This window comes from Stegodyphus dumicola, chromosome 10 (genome assembly GCF_044657685.1).
Source record: "Stegodyphus dumicola isolate Sdum_Otavi_A_Nest chromosome 10, ASM4465768v1".
NCBI classification, from domain to species: domain Eukaryota; kingdom Metazoa; phylum Arthropoda; class Arachnida; order Araneae; family Eresidae; genus Stegodyphus; species Stegodyphus dumicola.
Window position 1 is genome coordinate 168,467,255 of NC_140777.1, and position 22,016 is coordinate 168,489,270.

General features: G+C 30.1%; 1 protein-coding gene across 1 annotated transcript in view; it reads left to right on the forward strand.

The window, feature by feature from the left end:
* Window positions 1–22,016, forward strand: part of LOC118203531 (protein FAN-like) — a 97,517-nt gene that overhangs the window by 31,619 nt on the left and 43,882 nt on the right. The window contains exons 7-18 of the mRNA XM_085825840.1: window positions 6,063–6,107; window positions 6,446–6,498; window positions 10,442–10,574; window positions 11,981–12,052; window positions 14,568–14,676; window positions 14,766–14,859; window positions 15,081–15,163; window positions 16,052–16,131; window positions 16,264–16,354; window positions 19,620–19,683; window positions 19,798–19,906; window positions 20,144–20,213. Of these exons, the coding sequence (XP_085681966.1) occupies window positions 6,063–6,107; window positions 6,446–6,498; window positions 10,442–10,574; window positions 11,981–12,052; window positions 14,568–14,676; window positions 14,766–14,859; window positions 15,081–15,163; window positions 16,052–16,131; window positions 16,264–16,354; window positions 19,620–19,683; window positions 19,798–19,906; window positions 20,144–20,213 (1,003 nt within the window). The remainder of the gene's footprint in view (window positions 1–6,062; window positions 6,108–6,445; window positions 6,499–10,441; window positions 10,575–11,980; window positions 12,053–14,567; window positions 14,677–14,765; window positions 14,860–15,080; window positions 15,164–16,051; window positions 16,132–16,263; window positions 16,355–19,619; window positions 19,684–19,797; window positions 19,907–20,143; window positions 20,214–22,016) is intronic.

The following is a 22,016-nucleotide window of genomic DNA, read 5'->3' on the forward strand; positions in this document are numbered from 1 at the left end:
ACATTTCTTTAGATGCAGCTTCATAGATCTAACAGCTGCCTCCCCTATACCACCATGATGTGGAGCAGCTGGCGGGTTGAATATCCACCTTATGTTTTCATTTGCTAACCACCTTTGAAATTCTGAGGTTGACTGGACAGATGAAACTGCTTCCTTGAGGATTTTATTTGAACCTATAAAATTAGTTCCACAATCACTTCTTATTTCTTGAGGTTTTCCTCTCCTCGAAGCAAATCGTTTTAGAGCAGCTAGGAATGCTTCACTTGATAAGTCGCTAGCAATCTCTAAATGGATAGCCTTTGTAGCTAAACAAACGAAAATACAGATATAACATTTAATTGGTCTTATACCTCTTCCCCTTTTCATTTTCACAGAAAATGGGGCGGCATAATCAACGCCAACCTTTGAAAAGGTTCTACTTGGAATCACTCTACTTGCAGGTAGTTCTCCCATTAATTGAATAGATGTTACTGCTCGTACTCTGCAACATTTTATGCATTTCCAAATGCATTTTTTAATTTCATTCTTTGCACTTATTATCCAGTATTTCTGTCTTATTGCGGATAACATTAAATGCAACCCTCCTTGTAAATGTTTTTCGTGATAATGCTGTATCATTAATTTTGTGAAGTGATTATTATTTGGCAATATAATGGGATGTTTACTTTCTCTGGTAATTTCTGCGTTTCTTAATCTACCTCCTACTCTTAAAATTTCGTTTTCATCTAGAAATGGATTAAGTGAAATGATTTTGCTTTTAGTTTTAATTGGTTGTTCTGTCTTTAAAGCCTTAATTTCTTCTGAAAATTCATTAAGTTGAACATTTCTTATAATAAATTCTGAAGCCTTCCGTAACTCATAGGCGGTAAGCACACCAGATTGCTTTTCACGAGCGGATTTATAGTTGTTCACGAAGCGCAGAACATAAGCCATTATTCTCAGTACTTTGGTTAAATTTCCGTACAGTTCAAGATTTAGTAACGGTTCTGTAGATTCCACAAGTGTTTTCAAAGTAACACATTTACGTTCTTCACTAACGTTTTGCAAGTCAGCTTCGGTATTCATTTCGTTTATGTGATGTCGAATATCTACTTCTGAAAGCCAGGGTAGCCCAGAAAACCAATCACTATCATTAATTAGAGCTTCAGCATCCATCCCCCTCGTAAGTTTATCAGCAGGGTTTGTCTTCCCACTGCAAAAGTACCAGTTGTTTAAAATTGTTTTCTCCTTGATTTCTACCACACGATTTCTAACAAATTGTTTCCACTCGTTGGCAGATCCCTTGATCCAGTGAATGCAAATTTGGGAATCTGTCCAGTAAAATATATTTCCCTTATACAACTGCGGAAATATCGATTGCAAATACGAACCTAATCTTGCAGAAATTAATGTTCCCAAAAGTTCAAGCCTAGGGAGTGTTACCCCTTTTAATGGAGCCAAACGGGATTTAGACATTATGAAACTTGTTTTACATTTATTTTTCTTCTTAAATCTAAAATATGCTACGGCACCATAACACTTGGGACTGGCATCAGAAAATATGTGAACTTCTATTAACTTCCAACACATATCACTGAAGTACTGTCTGGGAATTTCGAAAGTTCAACTTCTTTTAACCATTCCTGAAATATGAATTCTGTATCAACGGGAACACTTTCGTCCCATTGAATACCCTTTTCCCACATAGTTTGCATTAAGAGTTTAATTCGAACATTAAATGGATTCATAATTCCTAAGGGATCAAAGAGCATACCACATGCTGCTAAAATGATGCGTTTAGTTACTTTGAGATTTTGTAACTTCTCAAACTGAGATACATCTATTTTCAAATTATCATTGACATTGTCCCAGATAAGACCTAAAACTTTCAACGGTACCAAAGAGTCTTCAGATGTTTCACGAGAGTCAATTCCATTAAGTTTCCATAGTTCATTCAGCTCAGGTGAGTTTGAAACCCATCTACGTAAATTCATACTGGCCTCGCTAAGAATGAAAATCATGTCCTTGCTTAAATGTAAGGCCTTTGCTACATTAACTGTCCCAGAAATTAAATCATCTAAGTAAAGCTCTTTTAACATACTGCATGCCTCTTCGTAGGCATCTTCATACTTTTTTAAATGCAGTCTTACTGTAGCTGTTAATAAATAAGGTGAGCACTTGACCCCGAAAGGAACTCGATTGTGTTGGAGAACTTGTAAGTTGGGATTACTGTGATCGAGATTTGACCCTTCCTCATTTATCCACAAAAACTTTAAAAAATCCCTGTCTTCTTTAGCTAAGCCTACCTCTAAAAATGCACGCTGAATGTCGGCACAAAACGCAATTGAATGTACCCTGAATTTAATGATAATCTTTAGCAAATCAGGATTTAAATTAGGTCCGCTTTCCAAACAATCATTAAGTGATAAATTTCCCTTACTTTTAGAAGAAGCGTCAAAAACTATTCGAACCTTTGTAGAATCCTTCTGCTCGCGCACTACCGCGTGATGAGGCATGTAATACCCCGTTTTCAAACTACTATTTAAATACGTATCTACCCATTCCATTATACCATCTCTCAAGTGTTCATTAATTATCTCATTATATTTTAAATATAGCTCGCTATTTTTCTGAAACTTATTATTTAAAAATTGTAAACGCTGTTTCGCGATTTCATAATTGTTATTTAAACCTTCAACACCCTCTTTCCACAATAATCGAGTTTCATACCTTTTATTCTTGTAAGTTGTATTTCGTTCAAATGACTCTAAAATTTCTTTATCTGATAGAGATATTTCTTTATCCGAACTTATCCCAATTGCTTCTAATTCCCATAATTTTTTAACTCTTTCATAATCTAAGTCCTCATTTACAACGGTTATATGATTAACTCTTGCGTCCTTACACTTTGATCCTTCGTCCTTGCCTTGAATCACAAAACCGAAAGTGCTTTCTGTTGCGACTAATTTTTTACAAATCTTCACGTTTTGTTCTCCTAAAATTTCTCAAATATAATCCGAACCTATTAATACTTGAATTTCGTCACTCGTACCAGCATCTGCTAATTCTATTCCCTTCTCAAACGCCATCTTTTGTATCGACCGAGAAGGAACTTTTACTTGCCCTAGTGTTATAGAATCAATGACTATTGCGTTAATTTTTATCTTTGTACTGGGATGGCTTACATTTTGCAATACGATTTCTACGATATCATACAAGCGCTCTTTTGCATCTTTGCATCCAAATGTGAAAATAATAAGCGCTTCTTTATTAATAACTTTCAACCCCAGTGAATCAACCACTTCTCGTAAGATGAATGACTTTGTTGACCCTGAATCTAGCATACAACGTAATACCTTTTCGTTCCCCCCTTTACACCTAACTGTTGCCGAAAACGTCTGTAAAAGAACGGAAGTCGGTAGTTTAATTTTGTTATTATTTTCATTACATAAGAGCGAAAGAGAAGGTTCAGGGATTGGCGTTTGTTTTGTCTGATTGGAAGTATCCGTCTCTAAATCTTTCGATGCGGCATCACATATTAACGAATTATGTAAACCTTGGACATTGCACAGTCTGCATTTTTCATCTTTATGAGCACAGAAACGCCTTGGATGCCCTTTCGAAAAGCAAATAAAACATAAACCTCGATCCATTAATGCCTTTCGGCGAGCCTTAAATTCAAGTGCGCAATCATGATTCATATGACAAGCAGATAAACAAAATATGCAGACATTTTGATTCTCTTTCTTAGTCGGGGTAGAGAACTTTCGATTTGGATTAAAATGTGATTTTTGAAAGTATTTAGAGGGAGTTTCGCTTTGACTAGTTAATACAGAAGCACCTTGCTTATTCGTACTGTAATCATTTCTTTTAGAATGCATGTAAGATTTATTTTGATAACCTTAATGGGAACTTTTGTTTCGTATTGATGTTTCATTTACATCAAAATTCTTAGAACACGCTAACATCATTGATGTTTCCTTACATTCCACTTCAGTTTTCAAGAACGTTAGTAGTTCATTAACATCGAAATTTTGTTTATCACTTCTTTTCCTAGTGAATTCTAGAGTTAAATTCTCGGGTATTAACTTTAACAAAATAGGGGATAATAAATGTCCATAAGAACCACTAGTAACATTTAAAGAATTTAAATTCCTTATTTGTATTTCTATATCGTCATAAAGTTTCCTCAAAGAAGCCGTATTTCCCGAATATTTTACAGGTTCTAAACTCAACAATTTATTCATGTGCACATTAATTAGCAGGTCATCTCTGCCGAAACGGTTTTTTAGTATATCAACAGCCACCGTATAGTTTTCACTAGTAAATGTTAATCCACTAATAGCATTTAAAGCTAAACCTCCCAAAAGCGATTTTAAATAACAAAACTTGTCAACCGAACTGAGACTTTCGTTTTGGTGAATGGAATTACTAAACTGATTCCAGAATTCAAGCCAAGAACAAGGATCACGTAATATTTTGTAATCGTTAATTTTGGAAATTTTAAAGTATTAACTTCACAAGTTTTCAACTTCGGAGATATAGTTTCCTCACTAGAATTTCTAGATTCAACTTTACACGCGTTTTTTCTTAATTTTTCCTGAATTTTACATTTAAAACTGATATTCCTGCGCGGAAATTACTTCTGTTTCTAACTCCTGTTCCGTAATTATAAGTTTTTCAATCTCAGAATTGTATTGTTTCAACAACTGCGATTTTTCAAGTAACATTTCGAGTAATTCTTTTAATTTCTCATCCGCGGTTTCACCCTCTTCTAACAATGCAGAATCTATTTTACTCATCAACTTGGTAGTTAAGTTACGCGTCACCGTACACAACTTCTTTGCCTTATTCATAGCCTCCATTTTACATTAGAGTCTATCAACTATAATAATCACCAAGATTTTTATACAACAATTCTATTAAAAACTGGAAAAATGAAAAAGGGCCTACCTCGAATTTCTTCGCGTTAAATCCTGGCTTTTCAGTCATGAACTCACTAATTTTCTTCGTCCATTCTTCATCTCCGCAAATCAAGTCCGGTGTCACCAAAAAAAAAATTGTACGTATCCAAATGATCAGAAGGTTGTTGATGCTTGTTCCTTGATCTATTGCACCAAGATATTTTACTGTACATTTATTTACAATTTATTTACAAGTCGTATGCCACCTGGCATGTTTACAAGCGTTATACCTCCTGGCATGTACACGATAGACATATTCTGCCACCTGGCAAGTGAATTGATACATCATACTAGTTTTCTGCCACCTGACAGATACGATGCAATTACCTCAATTAGCGGTAATACGCCCGACATTTTGGCGTGTCCGCTTCCCTTACGTTCTGTAACGCAACTAACTTTTTGTGCGGTGCGCCCTCTGGGCACAAATCACCGCAATCACCGAGGAGGCCAAAACAACATTAAATCACTGAATTTGAAGGTTTTCAGATATTGCAGTTTTCCAGTTAATTGAAAATCTGAAACAACGTTTTCCACTTTATGGAATTTGTGAAGAAATGCAGAGAAGTGGTAATAAATGATAATATAACTGAGGGTTTTCACTGCTGTGACCATGTCCAAATCATCATTCAACTAACATATGGCAAAATTTGTTGTATGATTCTAAATCCAGAAAATATTACTGCCAACTGTAAAAAAAATAACAAAGAAGTTATTTAAAATGAATAAATTTTGATTGACAATTTAGTGGGAGTTCTTAATATGGCAATCACAAGACTTGAATAATGGAATTTTATAACTGAGCAGGAAATTATATCTATCTGTAGAATTAAGGAGAAAGTACTAGCACACAAAATAAAGCAACATTAAGAAATGTTTAATAAAGCAAACAAATAAATATTAAGTTTTTTAAAAATTTTTATTCCCTTAATTTCATAAATGCTTCATTATTTCATAAACTACTCTTTCATATTTTTTATTTCATGATATCTATATGTCATCTTACTAGATTTACTGATGATCTAATATCTGGAAAAATCCCAAATCTGGAATCACTGAAGTCCCGACAAGTTTGGATCTCGGATTTTGTACTATAATAATTTTTTTTTTTTTTCTTTGCAGTTAAAACGAGCAGCAATGCTACCTAGTGCAGATCAAGCTTCCATGGTAGGTTTTAATAAAATGATGAAAGTGGTATTTTAATTATGTATAGAATTTATTTTATTTTGCAGTTTTTGCTTACTGAAAATAATTACATCCATTTAAAAAAGCATTTTTTACTTCATTTGCATAGCCTTAACTGCACAAATTTCATTAAAATGACTAAATAGTACCAAAAAATAATTTAAAATATATCATAGAATAAATTATTATCTGATGTAAAATTCTGCAAAGATTTTAATTTGCATCTGATACTTTTAATGATTGTATTAGAAGTTAGATCTATTTCATAATCCATTGGCTTGACTATTATGAACTCTGAAATCATTTTCAATCTTATATAGATTGGAGCAATTGTTAATTTTCGACAAGCAAAAGTCAAGTTTGATACTAGCTGGTATGTATTTTATCTATTTTGTGTTAGGAGTTAAAATTATCTCTTTTTCATAATTGTCATAATTGACATTCATCTGCAACTGTTTAGTGTTTCACTTTTGGTTTTACATTATGCCTTTAAATATTGTACTTGATGCATTAAATATGCATTTTAGGACATGCTGTACAAGATTGGATAGAACTACTGCTGTTAATGTACAAAAATGTATTTATCAAATTATTTCTATGCCTTCCCTCCCCCCTCGCGTGGCATAAAAAGATCCAGAAAAGTAACGAACCGTTCATCTCTGAAAATTGGTGATAAAGGGTGTCCATTGCGACAGAGATCAGATTTAATATCATCCTTTATCACTAATTTAAAAGCATCAAATTTAATATCCCCCAATAAAATACTTTGTTTTTAGAAAATGGGAAATAGTTTTACATATTAGCAACAGGTAAATGTTCTGATTTAAGAATGAAAAATAATATCTGACATATGTCATCCACAATTTGCTCTGCAGTACCACACTCTTTTGATGAAATTCGTAATCACTTTTTCACATATCTACCTACGGAGGTGGCTAATGCACATTTAATCTCCTCTTTTCCATTGTTAATTTCTCTAGGATTCTAAGTTGAAATTTACTATTGATATACTATTGATGTACTGTGGGAAAAAAAAAAAAAAAAAAAGGCCAGTTCAAGTCGTCTCCCATTTTGTGGATTTGGTGATATCAAATTGTTGGGTGATGCATTTATGCTATCACAGGCAAAAAAAATCTTATGGGTGCTAAATCCCTCATGAACTACACAATGCAGATGCATGCTAGTTGCATCTGCATTGTGCAGATATGAAGAAAATTTAACAACAGAGGAAAGCCAAGACTTCAAGAGACTCTTCAAGTTCAGATGAGGAAGAATTCCTCAGAATGCAGTGGAAAGTATTTTCACAACTGGTAAAAGACATGCGTCTTGATGGTGTAAATCACTTACCAAGAATCATGGATGGCAAAAATGCATCCAAACGTAGAATGCCCAGGTGCACATTAAGAACAAGAGTATTCTGTACCAAATGTAAAATGCATTTAAGTGTATTAAAAAATAATTGTTTTGAAAAGTTTCGTACAAAATAATGTGTCTGTAAAGATAAAATATTAGTTAAATTTACATAAAATTAATAAAAAATTTTTATAAATTAGGGATGTTGTGAATTTATATTGTGTATCATGTTTGATATTTTAAACTGATGACTGCTCTAAATATTAAAATTTATAAATGGTAAAATGAGATTATTTACTCTTTTGAAACCCGAGACACACATATGTGTACTAAATTTTTTGGTCCCTAAATATACATGTACACACACAAAAAACAAAAACAACAACAAAAAAAAAAAAAAAAAAAAAAAAAAAAAACTCTTTTCCCCCCTCATTTATAGACAAAAAACCATATAAACTTTGCTAATATTTTTTAAATTAACTATTTTAATTTCGGGTGTGAAGAGAATATATATTGTTACAAAATTTTCTTCATGTTATAAGGGTTCTTGGATTTGGAGTGAATAATGACAACAGCACTTGATGAAGTATCCAAACGCTATTTATTAGCCATTATTACTCAGAACAGCTCCAAAATCATGTTTACAATCATCGAAGAACTACTATAAACACGCTGAAACAACCAGCGACACCTTCAGGCTATAACGGTGAAGACAGCTTTATGGCTAAGCACCAGAGTACAACTCCCGTCGTTCTCGGAACTTTACGTACTCTCGAAACTCTCCGCACTACAACTTGTGATGCATTCGATGATACACTAGAGTACAGCTCCCGACTCAGTTCGGTCATTCTCGGAACTGTACGTACTCTCGAGACTCCATGCTACAACTCCCGATGCACTCGATGATGCACTAGAGTACAGCTCCCAACTCTGCTCAGTCGTTCTCAGAGTTTAATACACTAAGATAAAACTCGACGATGCACTAACTCGCAATACCCTAAAGCTGCGTGTAGATGTGGGCGTAAAGCGCATAGTCATAAGGGCATAAAATACAGGACATCCGTTGACACCCGCGAGATGGGGGTCTAAGCTGTGGCCAATGAGAGAAGCTAAATTGGCGCATGCGTGGATGTGTCTACACCTTTCGCGTGCTGTTTTCTAGCTCAATTGATTTCTCGCACTCGCTCTGCTTGTTTTCGTTAATTTGTGTCATGGCTTTTTCAGCTCAACACAAAGTTTTACTGGTTCAACAGAATGCTCTTTTGTCTGCCCTTCTTATAAGCCAAGAGGCAACGGAAGAAGGTAAAAAAAGAAAAATAACAAAATGGTCTAGAGATATTTTTTTGAAAGACCAATACTTGGTTGGCACATATCTTTCTGTGCAAAGCAGTATGGAATATTTCTGCATTGTACTGTAGTACTCTCTATACTATAAACATGCACGTGCATATTTATATATATAAAACCTTCTTCAATTTTTATATATAATTTCTCTTAGGAGAAATACAATATTCTAAATATGTCTAATTAAAAAAAATCTTGAGGATAACTAAGAGATAGCTTGTATATAATATTTTTCCATTTTGTAGGTGTGAAAGCAGTTAAGCTAAAAACAGTACTTACCATACATTATTATTATTATTATTATTATTATTATTATTATTTTTAATTTTCAATCAAAAGGAACATGTTTCTGTGACAGTGAAACATGTGCTTAGCACTCCTTATTCACTGCCCGTGTCGATCACTATAGTAGTTTGCTGCACTACCAGTATCAATTATCACTAGTACTAGTATCCCACAACTGGTCGCAATGACCAGCAACCACAAGTAGTACAATACTAGGAAACGTTCACCCAACAATGTATTTTATGCTCAATCATTAAATACATTTTGCTGTGTTGCCAGTTGTTTGTATACATCTATTTTTAATGATTTGCATGTATAAACCGCACCCCTGAATTTAATTTCAACATATGCTGGGATTTCTATTTACGACCAAATCTCAAAAGTAATTTCGCATTGACAAATTTTAGGTACCCAAGTCTGCAAATACATCAAAATTATAAACATTCATACCTTATCCAGGAATTTCTACCTGAGAAATAGCATGAATTTAATGATCAAAATTCCATTCAACTGATAGTAATAAAGAGTGGATAATAATAACAAATACTATTCATTAAATTATAGTCCATGTTATGAATTATGTGTGCTATTTAGTTTCATTAAAAGTAAATTCCTTTCATGGAGAACGTAATTAAAAAACAGAACAGAACTTCAACAGGAGACAAAACTGTCTAGACTGTTAACTGTTGTTTTAAGGATATTTCACTACATTTTTTCTTTCTTGGAATTCATAAGAGCATTTTCTCAAAAGATTAATCTTTTATTACTTATGCAAAGCTTACACCATTGAATTGACTATTGTGACTAGTCTTAAATAAGTGAAAATAATTTTTTCTTTTTTTTTAAAGTAATATTTTTACTGTTAAAAAAAAAAGCAGATTCTTGATTTTGATTTGATGTTTTAGTAAAATTAATTCATGAACTTTGTTTGGAAAGAAAATCAACATTTGAAGCAAATAGCAATACCAGCTATTTTTTGCTTGGATTACAGTTATAATTTTTTTTAAAGAAATTGCTGTTTGTTAATTTATTTATTATTAGACAGGACATTAAAACTACAAGTTTTTCATTTAGAATTTTTACATTCTATTATTTCAGTTTTAGTAGGAAGCTAACCTGCAATACAGCCAGTTTTTAAAAGGAAAATTTAAAACCAGTTTCCTGGACAAGAAGAAAAAACCTTGTAGGAAAAGTCCTTATATAATATATTTAATTACTGACATCTGAGGTTAATTTAATTTAATTTGAGGACTTATTTAATGCTCATCTTTCTTAAAAAAAAAAAAATAGAATTTTACTAAATAGGATTTAGCACTATGATATTGTATTTGTAGGTTAGAAGATTTGCATGAAACCATACTTCTTGAAACAATGGGAAATAAAATTACTCCTTTGGTTGTTAATCCTGGAAGAATTCTTTTAACCACAAGTCGCTTGTATTTTCAACCTTACAATAATGCTGAACCGGTGAGTTAACTAAATGTTTTTAATTGCTTACAGTCTTGAAAGAATTATGTGTAGCAGTAGCAACAATACAATAATTATGCATTATATCATGAAATGTGCATGAAAATTCCAATGTAATTATGAATATTTTAAAAATATATGTAATATTTTTTAAATCATTGTTAGTTTTAGGATTAAAAAATTTTACATTTTAATCAGAATTTCAATATTTATACCAGTTTCCTATCTGTGTTTATTGGTTGACAATTTAATAATGTTTTCAAGTGTTACTTTATTCCTTGTACTGATATTCAATTAATTCCGTAAGAAAATGATATACTATATCACTCTATGAACTGTTTATTTTAATAAGATTGAAAAATGGAGTATTGTACCCTCCCCTTAGAATGTCTCGACTTTTGCAGTTCTTCCATTATTACTCATTAGTTAAAAAAATTATTAACAGAACAATTATCTTACGTATTTATTTTATCTTAATCATAATCCGTTAATTTTCTATTTAGTTTTCCATATTTTATGACTTTAAGTATTAATATTAATAAAAATCTATAAACTCTTTTCAGTGAAAATGTAATTTTAACAGTTATTAAACTTAAATTTTTGGTATTCATAAATTTTAGATAAAAATCCTTTGTGTACTGAATTAAAATGACATAATCATTTTCTTCTTCAGAAAAAAAAAAAAAAAAAAAAAAACTAATAACATAATTTGTTTCTTAAAAAGGAAGAATCAGATTTGCTTCTTTCATTGACTCTCTTCATTCAAAATATATGTGGTAAACAAAGCTGAATCTTAACAATTATAATTTACATGTTTTCTTCATAAATAATGCTATTACTGATTTTGAAAAATTATTTTAGTCTGGATTAAAAATGTCAGTTTCTTAGCTGTATTAGAATTATTACCTTTTTTTGTAAATTAGGTATCTTATAAAATACATGTACAGTGTAATTATAAATTAAAATATATACTTTTTAGATAATAACAAAGTTTTTTCAGGTTTACTTAAAATGGTTGTCTAAATTTTGATCATTATTTTGAATACTTTTCATAATATAACTTATTTCATAATATAACATTATTTGATTTTTTGTATATTGTTTAAAATTTTAATTATTTTTCAAAGTTATTTAAATCTTATTTTTTAAAAAAGTATGAGTCGTGTGTATGGTATTAGAATTCTTCAATTTTTTTCAGCTAAAATTGAAATCTATAGTTTTAATATTCTCAATAAACAAAGTAAATAAAGCAATCAGTTTTGAAATTTTAAATCATTAGTGAAATTCATAATAAGATTGAAAAATGGAGTATTGTACCCTCCCCTTAGAATGAAGGGGATGAATTACTAGTAGTTTTATATATATAGACTGCTCTAATGCTGATAAACTGTTCATTTTAATTTCAGTGGCTAGTTCTGAAAATCAAACTTTCTGATGTTAAGAGGATAATTAAAAGAAGGTTTTTATTAAAACATGTGGTAAATACTAGCTAATTTCCAATCATTTTTAAAATATAGAATTTTTTGTGTTTTTTATGTTATAAGTTTTAACAAAATATTTTCAGCAGTTTGCAGTTTTATGAGTGCTTAATATGCATAAAATTTGAAGAAACTTAATAACTATGATAACATTTTTCTGATTTAAATATATTTGTACTCTTTTTCCGTTTTCTCTCAATAAAACAAAGTATCATCCTTCTTCCACAAGTTGTGCAAGAGTAGAAATAAGGAAAAATGTACTACTAATAGAAACCTGATTGGCTCCTCATAATGTGAATTTATGAGGTAACAGAAAAATGCAGGAAAGACTTATATGTGTTCAAGCAAATTACAGAGAATATGAAGAATTTCTGCATATCCAAATAACAAATCTAATGTTATTGCTTTGTGAAATCTAGTTTTTTGTGTTATTGTGCAATATATTTGGGAGATTTCTTGCTAAAGTTTCTTTTCAGAAAATTATTTTGGTATAAATTTTAATAAAGCTTGCCTGTGTTTGATTTTCAATTCTTACATTAAAAATTGATAAAAAATTATATATTATAGGTAACTGTATTAATCATAGCTAAATCACTAAGCTTGTGAAGTGATTAAGCACTTTGCTCTCGAAGTGAATTTCTCACTTTATAAGTAAAGAAAATACAGTACTTATGTTTAACAGGACAACAGATGGCACTAAACATAAATACTAGTGCAACATCTAACTGGAGATAGAAACAGCAACCCTACAGCTTCATGAAAAGAATGGCTATTTTATTAAAACCAAAATAATACAATGAGGAGAAAAGAATACAGAAATTCACAAATAAGAATGCATGTAACTGTTTCAATTGACAGTTATGTACTGATTCACTCATCCTTGTTGAGAGAACTCTAGCAATTTCAGTTCTTAACACCATACGTTAGTAAACAGAATAGCTGACAGAAGAAAGAATGCATGATTTTTTTTTTGAGCCAGCTATTTGCTGTGTAAATTGTTCTTCATTGTTCTACAAAAAAGCCATCACTTTCCCCTTTTTTCTGAGAGACTGGCACCCAGAAGTCAGGATTTAATTTCCTTTAGCAAAGTAATTCTTAATCCAAAGTCATGATTTGTTTCTTGCCCATTTTTAACAAGTATTTAGAACTAGAAAAAGTTTTTAAAAAATGTTAAAAAACTGAAATAATGATAAAATGGATTAATCTCTTCCTTTTTGCTCCTGCCAAAATCATAGGGTGAGGAGGCTTTGCCTTCTATTTTTCATGCCCATGATATTTCTGGGCTGGAGTGTTCAAAAAGAAGTTCTTCAGAAAGATTAGAATCAATCAATTTTTTATGTTCAAAAAAATTTCATTTCTTATTTTACATATCAGATGGCAATACCCTTGATTTCAAGTCTAAAAAATTTTCGAAAATTAAAAATGAAGACGTATATTGCTTATATATTTAATTTTAAACAATTTCATTAAATAAAAAAAAATAAGCATTTTTTTTTTTTTTTTTTTTTTTTTTTTTTTTTTTTTTTACTGTTTTATTGAAAAGTATGCAATCATTAAGGGGTTAACATGAAACAAAGCACAAAACTTTTCGTTGTGAGTTTAACATTAAGTGCAGTTTTAAGTGATTCTTACTATATGCATCACTATCACTTTGCAGGGTAATAAAATGATATATATGTAGCTGAAGTTGGCTGAGTATGCTACTGGAAATCACTTCTAAACAAGTGTGTAAAATGCTTCTAAGATGCAATGTTGTTATAAAAATTTATATGGCAGAGGGGAGAGGAGAAAAGGTGCATTTTAGAATTAAAAAAAAAAAAAAAAAAGTACGTGAGTTATCAAAATCAATATTAGAATTTGAGTTGTTGATATTTCCATCATAATACCAGAGTCTGCTTTACATTTTAATATTGTCTCTTCTGAAATTGTCAATATCATTATTATTCTGTAATGCAATGTCTTTCTGAGCCATCAAAATCTTTGGTGATGTGACATGTTAAAAAGAATATTGCACTGTTCTTTATGTATTAACATTACTTCAAGTTTTTGATACCCATTTGCATACCATTACTATTTTGATGTAGATTCCGCCCCCCCCAGTCAACAGGCAGAAAGATAAAAAGTAAAAGTAAAGTATTTAAAAATTTAAATAAGCTCATATGGAATGACCACAGGATTACTTCTTTTAAATTTAACATAAAGTGAAATTTTAACTGACTCACTTCTAATGTAATATTCAGTGATTCATTGATTGGAACATCATGTAGTAACTAGTCATGCTGCAAGAAATCATAAAAAGAATGAATCAGAACTGTGAAAGAGGTTTGTGTGAGGAAAAGATAAACCTCAGTTAAAGAAATACAGAAATTATCAAAACAACATGAATTTAAATTTTTGTACTTATTTGTTAATATGACTTGAGACAGATTAGAAAGATTTTATAAAATTTGTTGCTAAATTTTTTAAATGACAGAATTTCCAGTGAACATTAAATATATATATATTTTAATTTTAGGGATTAGAATTATATTGTTCTAAAACCTCTCCTGTACAGCACTTGTTTTTGTCTTTTAAAACTCGAAGTGAATGTGATGCATTATGTACAAAGTTGGTGCATGAGCCTGGTAAAGTATTTTTAATGGTTATATCTTTCTTGCCATTTCTTAATATTTTTTCTTTAATATTAATTCAAAATTTTTCGTTTCATGATTAGCTGTAAAACTGGATGACACTGGACAAGAAAATATGACTCTATTATGGCAAAATGGTGTGATATCTAATTATGATTATCTTCTATATCTTAACAGGTCATACCCTCTAACCATATTTTCATATATATATATATATATATATATATATGTTATTTTTATTTTTAAGTACATAATGTAGCTTTTTGCTAAGATAATATATATCAAAATGTTCTTAATGTGTCTAAAATTGGTGTTCTTTGTTTGGTTTTTCAAATAAAATTGTTTTCTTAGTTAATCTGACACATTTTGTTTGAAATTTAACTTTTTGATTCTTTTAGCTTAGCAGACCGTAGTTTTAATGATCTCACTCAGTATCCAGTATTTCCTTGGGTTTTATCTGACTATGTATCAGAATCAATAGGTAAAGTGTAACTATTTATTTACATTTTGTATTTATTTAACTAAATGCTTGTAATGTGTGTTTATTTTACATAGTATAAGCATTCACTTTATATGTAATAACTATTAAGTTATTTTAAAAAGCATTAAATTTTGCATTTTTGCTAAATGTTTAATCATATATGCATGTAAGGTATGAAATATAAATGAAAATTATTAACTTTAATTTGGCAATAGTCTTTTTTTTTATTCCCATTTTAATTTAGCTATCTCACCTTTCTGTTCTAAATTGTTTATAATAAATTTTTTTCTATTGTGTCATTCTGAATTAATCCATTTCATATTTGCTTAAGTAATTCTGCAATGCAGATAGCTGTGATCCAATCAGATTAAAAAAACTTCTGTCTATAAATATCACTGCAACTAATTCACGGCTATTTTTCCTACTTTGGTTGCTGCTTGCATCGTTTGTTCGTTTCGATCATTGTTTAAACATGTGCTAAAGAATACAAAATTGTAGGGTGCATATTGCACCCATAATGTGTAAACAAGTCTGTGTACTATGAATTAATTATCAAGGAATAAAATTATGTGGCCACATCTGAGAGCTTTTCTTCTTCTTTAAGTTTATTAAATATATTGTAGTTCAGATAATTGACTTAATTTGCTGTGTTTTTAAAACTTAGCATTTAATGTGTGTAAACTAAATTCTGTTTCTGTGAATACTTATTGAGTGAAAATTATTTAATTTCCATGTTAAAAAAATTTTGTTCATATTAAAAACAGTATAAACTTTACAACTACATTACTGTTATTAATGTCTTATAGAACAGCACTTTATTCCAGTTTTTCTCATAAGCTGCATCATTCTTATATTTCAGATTTTGAAACAATATTTTTTCTCCTATAGATCTGAATGATCCTGCAATCTATAGGGACCTAAAGAAGCCAGTAGGAGCACTGAATGAAGAAAGACTAGAACGACTGAAGGTTAGATTTGCTCTAAAATTCATATATAATTAACTATGCTGTCATTATTTTTAAATGCATTTATGTTTTTTCTCTTATTATTGAAAGTATTACAGGAGTTTTAAACTATGCACAGTAATTTTGTTTTACTAGGATAGGTATAATGAAATGGCTGAACCAAAGTTTTTATATGGATCTCATTACTCCACGCCTGGCTTTGTATTATATTACCTTGTTCGAGAAAGTACGTTTGAATTTCACTCAAATTATCAATTATTTCATTATCAATGAAAAAAATTTTTTAACATATTTTTGTAAGTAAAAATGAAAGTATTGAATATGAACTTTTTCTCACCCACCCTTTCCCCCTCTTTTAGCTGATGTGAAAAAAAGTAAATGCAAAGTATCAAATAGTATTTTACATTATTATTTCAGTGTTCTAAAATTCGAAAACAGTTTCCAAAGCTAACAATATTTACACAGCAAAGTACATAGCTTGGAAGTATACAAAATAAATATAGTAAATCACTTTTATACATTTTTCAAGTTATTATGAAATGTGTTTCCAAGCAAGCATAATGTATAAATGCGAAAGATGTATAATCAAAATTGTAATATAAGATGTAATATATATATATATACCTTAACTATTAAGTTTAAATTTTATTACCATACAACTGCTGTTAAACAAATTTAATTTTATTATTTTTTGTTTAACCTGTATTTAAAAAAATAAAATATTGTAAATTCATATCTTATAAAACAGATAAAATTTAACATAAAAATGAAAGCAACCATACCTTCGTGTCAATTATTTATCATCTTAAAAAAATTTTGGAAAAGATTTTTAGCATGGATGAAGATCACATTTTTTAAAAGAAAAAATTTATTTCAGTTTTAATTTTTTTTGGAAAAAATGCCTTCTCTTGTCTTTTTGCATACCTTTTGTTTTGAGTAAAACAAACTCCTATGAACTGAATTAATTTCTTCAAAAGTTTTCTCATTACTATCTTGAAAAATAAAGAATTTTCTGATTGTTTCAATACAATGCATTGTATCCTGAAAAGGTAGCATTCTTTCTTCACTTTCTTCTTCATACTCACTATTTAAATGTTTGTTTGGAAATCTGGTTGCAATCAGTTAAAATGCACTTAATTTTGACATCATTAACTTGGCATAACAGTAAGGGCCAGCCTTATGTGTGACTTAAATTTTGTTGCCTGGTGCCTCCCCTAAATTCTATAAATTTTGCCATTTGTAATTTTATGGCTGAGTGCTTTTGTAAATTCTAAAATATGTTATGTTCTGCCTAGTACTGACACTGGCTCTGATAACAGTTTACATATTCCTCAGGTGTAATGTTTGCTTCCAGGAGAATCTAGTCCTCATCACCTAAAATCACATTACTTTCATTTTGAATGATATCTTCTGATTCTGGAATTTAAAAGCATCCTTTAATGAAATAATTTTTGCTTCTAATTTTATTTGAATACAAGCCAAATTCATAAGTGCATTCATTTTTCTCAGAGCATTTTCTATAATTGTTTTAAAGGGTAAATTGAATTAATCTTTGCATGTTGAACATTTTTCAAAGTTTTTTTATTAAGCTCAGGTCTAAAATTTACATTGCATATGCATACCAAGAGAAATTTTGTATGTTATCTTTTTGTCATTTTGTCTGTTTTTCTGAGCCATTTTGTTAGAATATCTGTATTTTTTGTATGCATTTCATGCCATGTTGGTAACATTTTAACCTTTCTAAGCATCATAATTAGAAATATCATAGTTTCTTTTTATTAATGCACAAAACAAAATAGTGAAGGGATCTTTATCTTGATTTCGGCCCACTAGCGGCCGAGCGGTAAAGTCGCTGAACACCGGTAGTTCGGTCCGAGGTTCGAATCCTGCAAACGGGCTGGCTGCATGGGTGTTTTCGTGGTTTACCCCATGTGTAACGTGTATACGAACCAGTTTCTCTTAGAAAGTCCTCTACGAAGGCATCCCTCCCCTTAGGCAGATAGCCTTCGAGGCTTTGCCGTAATTGAATAACCTAACCTAACCTTTATCTTGATTCCATTAGAGTGACTGCATTTAAAGGCTAAGGCTCTTGTAGGTATTAGATTGGAAAAGGAGACCATTTTTATATCAGTCTGTTTTATTGCATAATTTTTTAAACCATGTTCGACGGATTCTGTTGAGATATTCTTAGGTTCTCTGTAGAGTCATAGATAGGTTTTCAGCGCTCAGACACAGATGAAGATTTTGCACCCATCCTGTTTGCTAAGAATGGAAAATTTTTAATTCTAAAATTTTGTAACATCAGTTTCCCCTCTCGTGGATGCTGCGTCCAGGAACAAATATCCCCTCTAGCTACACCTCAGGTTCTCTGCTTATGACATGAATAAAATTTCATGGAATAGTTTAAAGTATGTATTCCCCTAATTAAAAAATAAGTGTGTATCCTTAACCTCTGAAAATGTATCACCTGACATATAACTTCACTAAAGTGGATTTTCTGCAGTCTCTTACTTTTTCTCTGTTAAAAACAATGATTTCCATTATTGGCACAGGAATACCAAGTTTTTTCCATCAATTCTATTTTGGTCTGTCATTTAAACCTTTAATGTTTAATTCTTTTAGATTTCAGTATCTTTGAAAAGTGCTTTTCATTCTCTAGATATTTTAGCAGATTAGTTTTAAATAAGAGTTGGTGGATAAATATCAGTCAACTTCAAATGTGTTAAATAATGCAGGAAAGAAATATCTCCCATCAGCAAATTTGTTTGGTCAACACTCCTATTTTCTATTCTGTCCCCTCCCCCCAAGCAACCCTCAGCTACTCCACCAACTGGATTTCCGTCTCTATTCTGAGATGTCTAACAACTCCCCTTATCCACAGAGGGTATGCATATACAAATTTTAAATGGTACTGAAAGAGAGAAATTCCTTTTGAAAAAATGGCCTGTGGTGTGAAATAAATGTGGAGGAGTAGTTCACTGTAAAAATAATATATGACCTACATAATGCAGCATTTCATTAAAATATTTTACTAGTAATATGACTAGGCATGCATTGGGACCAAATTGAAACAATATATATGTGTGAAAGATGCATAAATGGTCTTAAGTATGTGTATTTGCGTGATAAATTTTTAAAATGTTCTGATGTTATCTCATAAAATGTATTAATTTGCATTAAAACTTTCATATGCACAGGATATTTCTCAAGTAAATGCTAAGTAAATGCCACACACAAAATTAAGTGATGCAATAATTTTAAAAGTGCATATTAATTACTATCTGATTAGGTGTTTGTTGTTTTAGGGTTCTGTAAATGTCCTGTGTGTAATTTTTATGTTAATATTATCTTCTGTTACTTCCATATTTCTGCATATTTTCAAAATGCTCAGAGATCTGTTTGTAATATTGATCTGTTTGTAATATAATGTGAAATATTCTACAGTGAATATCAAAATTCCATAGAAATTTACTCGAGTTTATTTTGTATAGTGCCCCAATATATGTTGTGTTTACAAAATGGTCGTTTCGATCATCCAGATCGCATGTTCAACAGGTTAGTTATATTTTTGCTCTGTATTTTTAATTCATTAGTTACATTTTTGGTTCTGTGCTTTTTCTAATCTGCCTAAAACAGCTTCATTTTAGTTATTATTTATTTTTAATGCAGTGTTCCTGATACTTGGAGAAATATTACCACCAACACCTCAGATTTTAAAGAACTTGTTCCTCAATTTTATGATTTGGAGAGAAATGGATCTTTTCTTGTCAATTTAAAAGTGAGATGCTACTACATTTTAAAACTTGCATATAATTTTAAAAGTAAAATGAGAAACTTTCAAATGTTCATTTAAATTTTATTACGCATATTTTCATGTCAATTGGTAAAATGGTCAGTATGTCAAAAGTTAAATTTAAATCCATATTCTTAATTAAGTGTAATATGTATTAAGTGTAATATAATTATGTCATTTTAACTTCTTTTTGTCCAGTTTATTGCCATTTGACTTTTTTAGAATTTGGATTTTGGAACTAGAATGGATGGATCCAAAGTTGGTGATGTGGAACTGCCTCCCTGGGCTAAAGGTTAGTGTAGTTTAAATTTAGTAGAATAAAATATCTGTTCTTCAGAACTCTGTATAAATTTTAAGAAAGTTTTAAAAAATAAATTTTTCATTAATTCTAATTAATTAAAAATCTGATTTAATAATAATTAATGGTTTCAATGCACAAAATATTTTGCCAGGAAATATTGTAATATTCAAATTATCAAAAGTTATCAAAAAGAATAATTGTTACTGTAGGATGGCCATAAAAAAAAAAAAAAAAGCCAAAGTTAATGTAGTTTTTTTTTTTTTTTTTTTCCAAGAAATTCTGTTACTTTTATATATGTGATTAAAGATTTTATTTAAATATTGCAGGAAATACTGTGTTTTTTAGTCATACGTAATTTTGCTTCATATTACATATATTTCCATGTTTCTGTATGAGACATCATTTTTTATTTATTGATTTATTTATTATGTTAGATCTTTTGTTTCCATAAAATTTACTTGCATAAGATGAAATTTATTATTCATTGCAATTGATGCTAAAAGCTACTTAAATAGGGATGGAACTCCTTCAGGTGGATATATTTAAAAGTATTTAATGTGTGTATGTGTGTGCATACGAAAAGGAAAAGATAACAAAAATATCAAACAAAAAAAAACATAACTGACTTTTTAAAATACTTGCAGTAAGATGAACTAATAATATAAATTTAAATTTGCGTATATAAGCATAAAAGGAAGTTTTCATTATAGTATAAGAGTTTGTTTCTTGTATGGAATTCATCTTCCAGTTCTGATAGTGCAATATTTAAATTGTGAAAACTAGCTCAAATAGATCATAAGATGTGAGCATCCCTCACATGCCTTAGTAACTGATTCTTCCCAAAGCTTCCAGAAGCTAATGCTACATCAGACCGAAGTTGTTAGTTTTTATTCAGTTGTGATATTTAATGTTAGCTGAATTGTGTTTTAAAGATTACTCTGTAAGTGATCTTGGCTATTGACGATATTTCACGTACATCAAAGAGGAATTGTTTACTGTCCATATTCTGCTGAAGCTATTTACTATTATTTATTGTGCTGTTTCTAGTTAATTTTTATTAAAAAAACTAATTTCTTTCTGTTTATCTGGAGTCATTATTTAAAAGTGATCAGTGAAGCAGTAGCCTGCAACAATATATTTGTATTATGCTTACATAAACAAACTTAAATCTAAATGTGTATTTGTGTGTGTATATATATATATATATATATGTATGTATGCTAAGATTCTGAAGTTAATCTTAAAATACTGATAAAATGAAATGCCAATTTATTGGAAAACATTTGAAGTAGTACTGTGTTGTTATAGAAGATGTTTGTCTTATTGATAAAATTTATCTCCATTTGTAAATTTCTAATTACAATGATTTTTTTATAAATTGGATTATATGTTGCATTTTTTTCACATTTTCAATTAACAGTGCTATTTCTTTCAATAAGATGATGTTAAATGTAGAGTCTTTTAAAATTGTAATCATACAAAATTTTTTGTATGATTATTAGATTATGGTCCTGAAATAATAAAATTGCATATACTGGGGAACAACATTTTCATTGTCTTAGATCTGTCACTTGTTTTTGACTAACTTTTGGCTTCTAAATCCAAGAATTATGTCAGTTTTTGTGTACCTCATCAACTTTTTAAGCTACAGGATACCCTCTCTTTTTCTGAAAAGTCATGCACAGTGTACATGTAAAGAAAAATAAAGAGAAAACAGACCAAATGTTCTGTTCACAAATAATAATTTTTTTTTTTTTTTTTATAGAAAAGCTATATGTAGTTAATGCAAGTTAA